Source organism: Cucurbita moschata, unplaced genomic scaffold (genome assembly GCF_002738365.1).
Source record: "Cucurbita moschata cultivar Rifu unplaced genomic scaffold, Cmos_1.0 Cmo_Scf00008, whole genome shotgun sequence".
Lineage (NCBI taxonomy): Eukaryota > Viridiplantae > Streptophyta > Magnoliopsida > Cucurbitales > Cucurbitaceae > Cucurbita > Cucurbita moschata.
The window spans coordinates 5,099,668-5,106,714 of NW_019268524.1; the positions used below are offsets into that span (position 1 = coordinate 5,099,668).

Sequence of the window (7,047 nt, forward strand, 5' to 3'; positions counted from 1 at the left end):
TTTTTTTTTTTTTTTTTTTTTTTTTTGGTAAGAAGGCATGCTTTCATTGAGAAAAATGAAAGAACACAAGGACATACAAAAAGAAAACTCAAATATTATTTTCTTCTCAATGAAAGTTTGGTTATTCATAAAAACTAATTAATTAATTAATTAATTTAAAATTTAAATAAAAAATACCCATGGCTGTCCCTATGCCTTTCTCAAGACAAACGTTTATTATCCAATGTAGAGGTTATTCCCCACTCCTCCCAACAATAGGAAGGTGGCAACTTATGTAAATCCTACCCCCTAAATACTATTAGAATTTATGGCAATAGTCAAACTCAAAATTATGCTTGAAAGTAAAGATCTTTAAACAATACATATTTGTCAAGAAAGAACCTGGCAAGGAGCAAAATCTGGCCCCATCTTCAGTGAACTCAGCTTTACTCCTGATGCGATCCCACACAAAATTTCCAAGCATATCCAAAATATCCGTGACTAGAACAAAAAGTGTGGGATAAAATTGCAAAACAGACGTATCCTTCAGAAGCTTGGCAACCTAAGAAATCAACAAGAAAAAGAAAAAAGAACAAAACGCTAAGGAAGAGATAAAAAAGCATCCCATGTCATACATATATTTCTAGGAGAATAATGACAAACAAATGAGAGAGAGAGACAGAGCACCATTGTGAAGCTTTGAATCCTATAAATTTCAAATTAAATCCACAAGTTTTCAGCTTTGATGTTTCAAAATGGTAAACTTTGGGAGGGAGCGAGTGGCTCTCCTTTAATTTATTTTATTTTCTTACTTATCATACCAACAATCTAATAGAATACCCTCTTTCTTTCCCTTGTAAATTACACTGCCCAATTTTTCCTCCTTCTACATGCGCGGGATAACATTTCTTTTATTTCTTTTTATCTGATATCTAGTTTCCTTCATGAATTCTCCCATCCAGCTGCCAAATAAATTTCCATATTTATACCTCTGAAAGGACAACAACCTATTAAGCTGCCAAAGAAAAAGGGTAAACCAATATAATCATGACATTGTAGGTGTTAGCAACAAGATGGATGTGAATCATGTGACTTCCTCAGTTAGCGTGTGGTGGCAATAGCCAATTGGAGAAGTTCCCCCCTTTCATCCACTTCTTAGTGTTTAAGAGCCAAACTTTAACTCCCAAAATCGTCTGCTCTTTCAACCACATCCTTATATCTGTTATATTTTTCATTCTCAATTAAGAAATTCTTATAATGCCAATCTCTCTCAGTCTCTACTATTTAGCCTAAAAAGGTTGAAATTTAAGGATGTAAATGTAACAACCTTAGTAGCTTAGGAATGAACTTCAACTCCAAAAATCTTAGTAGCTTAAACACTAACCTTAGTAGCTTAGTGTTTAAGAGCCAAACTTTAACTCCCAAAATCGTCTGCTCTTTCAACCACATCCTTATATCTGTTATATTTTTCATTCTCAATTAAGTAATGCTTATAATGCCAATCTCTCTCAGTCTCTACTATTTCGCCCAAAAAGGTTGAAATTTAAGGATGTAAATTGTAACTTCCTCAGTTAGCGTGTGGTGGCAATAGCCAATTCGAGAAGTTCCCCCTTTCATCCACTTCTTTAGTGTTTAAGAGCCAAAGTTTAACTCCCAAAATCGTCTACTCTTTCAACCACATCCTTATATCTGTTATATTTTTCATTCACAATTAAGTAATGCTTATGATGCCAATCTCTCTCAGTCTCTACTATTTAGTCCAAAAAGTTGAAATTTAAGGATAACAACCTTAGTAGCTTAGGAATGAGCTATATAATTACATTTGTTGGAAAAATTAACAAATTTAACATGAAGAGTGACATTGCAGTAAAAAAAAAAAATAATTACATTTGTTGGAAAAATTAACAAATTTAACATGAAGAGTGACATTGCAGTAAAAAAAAAAAAGTTAAGGATATAGTTGACCAAATTAAAATACAAGAAAATGTATTGTAACTAACATAAGTTTTAGGAGGATTTTTTAATTTGCAACAGAAAAGTAGAATAATATAATAACTCAAAGATAACATAAGTTTTAGGAGGATTTTTTAATTTGCAACAGAAAAGTAGAATAATATAATAACTCAAAGATGCACGGTCATGCACACAACAAATTATGAAATGAACACAAAAGTAGTATGTCTTTAAGTAATACTAACCTTCACAGATATCTTCAAAGATGTCACGCGATCACTTGCATTCCAAGCACGAACCAAGTCATCCTTGAATTCACGCAAGCGGTTGATATAATCTTGGCGTGTAACAACCTTGACTTCATTTTCTGTAATGTTCTGATGATCTTCAATTTCCTCCAAATGCTTGTCAGTTGAAGATCTCTCATATGCTGCTACCCCAAGCCATCAATGTGTAAGTGTAACCTTAAAAAACATGACCTGCTCTAGCAACTTTATGCCACTGATATTGTATCGTACTGACCAATGAAGTGAAAGATGCTAAAAGTAAAATAACAAAAGTAGGTGCCATACTTTTCCCAACTTTTAATATTGCATTGGACACCTATAATCAAGGGGGGAAAAGTCAATTATTACCAACTATAAGATGGATTGAAATTAAAATAAAAAATCTATATTCATGTCATGCCAAAATCTGAACATTTAATGGCTCATGAATTTGAATAAGCTATGTAGAAACATCCATTGTTACACGTAAAGAGCATAATTTCCCCTAAATTTAAGAACAAATCGAAGTTCATATAGCAAGAATATTGAAATGTTTAAAATAAGTAAAAGAAGACGTGAAAGGTTCTTACTGAAGTAACTGAGACCAATTTAGAGGCAGCAAATCTCTGCATCATGAATCTCGTGAACGAGGACCAATCCCTTTCTGCAGGTGGAAAGACAGATTCAGAAGGCACTCCTGTGGCAGAAGAATTTTCTTTGTCTTCCAAATAGACGCCTGAAACAGTTGCATCATCATCTGACGCTCTAAGTGGATCATCATATTTGACAATTTGATCATCAGCAATGTTGGCCTAGAGTAAGATATTAACCGAATTTGTTTCAGCACTTTAAAGGGTTAATTGAAATGTTAAAATAGAAAGAAATAACTGGCATTGCACCAAGGAAACATATTTTGTTTCGTTGAACACCATGGTTTTGTAAGTGTTGCTGAAATTTCTTGCGTGAAGACTGTTCTGGAGGAACCTACTTCTTTTGCCAACTCCCCATCTGCTCTCAAGTAATTGTCTAAATGTAATTTGCTTAACTGCAGACCCAGTGGTGCACACAGTAAAACATGTATAAATAGACAATCACTTCGTCCAAGAACAGGCTATTAATAAACCTCCTAATATTCAGTTTCCTCCATTCTGACGTTCTCACCAAACCCACGCATCACTACTTGAGCTCTCACCGAGCTCTGCTATTGTACAGTGTAATCAATTTTCCCGACTTCTGAGTTATGCCTATTTCTCTGTCCAAATCCTACGGAATTTCATCTCCAAATCTCCCTCCCCACAACGCTCACGCACCAATTAGCATGTTTATAGGCTTCTAATGTCAGCGCACACAAAATTTCCACATGCATGAATCGAAGATAGTGTAAAACTCACTTCCGTATCAGCCAGTTGAGTAGGATTCAATGACGGAGAACCGAACCAAAAAAAAAAACAAAAAACAAAATCTGTACCTGCTGGGACGATGGAACAGAAAGAGGATCCGTTTCTGCGCGATCACGATGCAGCAAAAACAGCTTTGCTTCAGCACTGTAATCCCGAGGTCTGAACTCCATTCAAGACTTGAGATTCCAATTTTTCCGCACACGATAGAAATTGTGCATTCGATCCAAAGCAGACACTTCAAAATATTGAAATTGTTGCTCTATGTTCGTTCAAAAAATTTGTGAAAACCTATTGGCCAATTAATTTGACATTTTTTTTACTTCTTTCTACTTTAGAAATTGACGTATCGTTCATCTAGGAGTTATGATGCGTTAGTGGCTTGTAATTAAGGTCCCAGATCATTGATATTAGGGCTAGAGTCTAATACTCGAGAAAAATCAACGGCGGAAACAATCTATCGGGTAGACTGTGATGTCCCTTATTAGTTTTGGAGGAGAACAAATCACCCTTTGTAAGAGTGTGGAAACCTTCCCCCTAGTAGACGCGTTTTAAAGGGAAGCCCGAAAGGGAAAGCCCAAAGATGACAATATCTGTTAGCGGTGGATCTGGGTCGTTACAAATGGTATCAGAGCCAGACATCGGACGATATGTCAGCCTTCTCGCTGTTCTCCGAAGGAGGGTAGACACGAGGCGGTGTGCCAGTAAGGACCGCTAGCCCCAAAGGGGAGTGGATTTAGGGGTGGTCCCACATTGATTGGAGGAAGGAAAGAGTGCCAGCGATGACGTTGGGCCCCAAAAGGGGTGAATTGTGATGTCCCACATTGGTTGTGGAGGAGAACAAACCACCCTTTACAAGGGTGTGGAAGCCTTCCTCGCGTTTTAAAGCCTTGAGGGGAAGCCCGAAAGGGAAAGCTCAAAAAGGACAATATCTGCTAGCGGTGGATCTGTGATTACAAATGGTATCAGAGCCAGACACCTGATGACGTGTCAGTCTTCTCGCTGTTCCCCGAATGGGGGGTAGACACGAGGCGGTGTGCCAGTAAGGACCACTGGCCCCAAAGGGGGGGTGGATTTAGGGATGGTCCCACATCGATTGGAGGAAGGAAAGAGTGCCAGCGAGGACGCTAGGCCCCGAAGGGGGTGGATTGTGATGTCCCACATTGGTTGGGGAGAAGAACAAATCACCATTTATAAGGTTGTGGAAACCTTCCCCTAGCATACGCGTTTTAAAGCCTCGAGGGGAAGTCTGAAAGGGAAAGCCCAAAGAAGACAATATCTACTAGCGGTAGATATGAGTTCTTACATAGACAAACTAAACGAGAAGCCTTTCTACAGGGACGAGGTTTGTGGTATCACGATATTGTAATTCTAAAAGATACTCTATGAATTTTCGAGGCACGAAAAAGGTGAAAGGTCGAGTATACGAACGTATGATTTACTTTTATGAACTTGTATTGACAACGAGTATAAAGAGCACGCTCGTGATGCAACGTCATGAAAACAAACACGAGACACGCTCAAGATGTTGCAGTGCAACGTTAGTGTAACGAATTTGTTGAAACGACTCGAGGTAGTCTGTCTGTTTCATAATGGTTTTTCAAACATATGATTGCGTTTTGTAATTTCACAACTGGACATGGAGGAGTTTGCCAGCGACGCTCGTTTACGTATAATATATAATGTTTGTATATTACAAGGAGTTTAATCGTCTATCTTTTTGATATACGAACATTATATATTAAACGATGAAAACATTAATTATTATTCCAGATGTTATTAGAACGACAATAGGACTCGAATGGAAATAAAAAGATATTTTACGTGTGGTAATCTCGGATTCACCACACGTGCACTGTGAAGGTGTAATGCATTGTCGTGGTGGGAAACGAGTAGTACCAGACGTATTTTTCGGTGAATCTCAAAAACCATAACATAAATGTTGCACATTAAAATAAGAAATTCACGCTATAAAATCTCGTAATTACTTAATCGTTAATGGTTAATGATTAACGATTTTGATTATCGTAAAAAAAAAAATTAAAGTTATTAGTGTAATTTTGAACCGACCTGACACCAAATATAAGGCCCGATGGGGAGTACGAGGGAGGGCAGACAGGGACCAGGAACGCCCCAGCCCCCAGGCGGACATCTAGCGGCTGCACCCAAACAAGGTTGTCTCTGATAAACTAAAACGAACTTCCATACTTCTCCTCGCCGGCGTGAAATCGGAGAGCATCGTAGAAGCTCGAAGGTTCTTGAGCGTCGAGAATGTCGAATCTCCCTCAATCGCTCTCCATGAGTGCTGCGTTTGGAGGTCCTGGTCCTGGTCCGTCCATCCCTAGTGCCTCTGGAGCTCCACCGAACAAGGAGCGTAAAATGGCTTCTTCGGAGCAGTTGGTGCTCGACCTCAGCAATCCGGATCTCCGGGAGAACGCTCTACTTGAACTTTCGAAGGTAAAATTCCTTGATCTTTGAAGACTCAGAGGGGTATTCGGGGTTTGGTATTGGTGCTTTATTTGGTTCTTTCTTTCTTGTAACTTGCTGTGGCTGAAAGTAATTGGGGTGAGCGGCAGTGTTTATTTGATATTAAGTTATCGTTGCTGCGTGATTCATCACAGCCAATTTGGGGATTGATGCGAGGTCGAACCTAGTTCTCATCCTTGGACATGTTAGTGCCTCTCTGTGAATTGTTTCGTATGGAATAGACTGAGATAAAAGCAAATGAAACTCAACCCAACCGATTAAGAGAAAGAAAGGAAGAATTGGACCTTTTGATTCCAAGCTAATAGAGCAGCCTTCTTCCTCTTTTCTTGTATATACATGCAGCTAATCATATCTGATGCTCTAATTTGGTTCTGTTTTTATTTTTAGAAGAGGGAGCTGTTTCAAGATTTGGCCCCATTGTTATGGAACTCTTTTGGAACCATTGCTGCCTTATTGCAAGTATGCCTGCTTTAGTTGTCAAAGTATTGCTGTGATCAAATGTTATGTTCTTTATGTCACCGTGTATTTTGTTAATCTTTTGTTGTTGTTTGGGCTCTAACAGGAGATTGTATCAATATATCCTGTTCTTTCACCCCCAAATCTAACACCTGCGCAGTCGAATAGAGTTTGCAATGCTCTTGCTCTTCTCCAGGTCACTCCTTGGTGAACTTGTTACATCATGGAATGAAATTGTATATGGTTTTGTGGACACATGCACATGTTATATAAAACTACAACTTATGCTGTCTTTATCTCTTTCTGCGCGTCTTTTGCAGTGTGTAGCCTCTCACTCAGATACAAGGATGTTGTTTCTCAATGGTAATGTTGTTGGTCTTGTTAATGTTTGAACTCTTTTTGCTCTTTAATTCATTCATCAATGCTCCTCGATACATCTTCAACACACGGTCAACGTGTCCTTGAAAAAATTTACAATGGTTACTCTTGGGGGGGGGGGGGGGGGGGGG

At 38.5% G+C, this 7,047-nt stretch overlaps 2 protein-coding genes across 2 annotated transcripts in view; one reads left to right on the forward strand and one right to left on the reverse strand.

Annotated features, from left to right (window-relative positions):
- The window catches only part of LOC111446399 (UPF0505 protein C16orf62 homolog), an 18,302-nt gene extending 14,343 nt beyond the window's left edge, over positions 1-3,959 (reverse strand). Inside the window, exons 1-5 of the mRNA XM_023085209.1 lie at positions 3,667-3,959; positions 2,789-3,010; positions 2,505-2,535; positions 2,178-2,362; positions 382-541 (exon numbers count right to left, since the gene is read on the reverse strand). Coding sequence (XP_022940977.1) covers positions 382-541; positions 2,178-2,362; positions 2,505-2,535; positions 2,789-3,010; positions 3,667-3,768 — 700 coding nt within the window. The 5' untranslated portion in view covers positions 3,769-3,959. The remainder of the gene's footprint in view (positions 1-381; positions 542-2,177; positions 2,363-2,504; positions 2,536-2,788; positions 3,011-3,666) is intronic.
- Positions 3,960-5,692: 1,733 nt separating this feature from the next.
- Positions 5,693-7,047, forward strand: part of LOC111446310 (CCR4-NOT transcription complex subunit 9-like) — an 8,048-nt gene continuing 6,693 nt past the window's right edge. The window contains exons 1-4 of the mRNA XM_023085067.1: positions 5,693-6,052; positions 6,470-6,541; positions 6,645-6,734; positions 6,859-6,901. Coding sequence (XP_022940835.1) covers positions 5,867-6,052; positions 6,470-6,541; positions 6,645-6,734; positions 6,859-6,901 — 391 coding nt within the window. The 5' untranslated portion in view covers positions 5,693-5,866. The remainder of the gene's footprint in view (positions 6,053-6,469; positions 6,542-6,644; positions 6,735-6,858; positions 6,902-7,047) is intronic.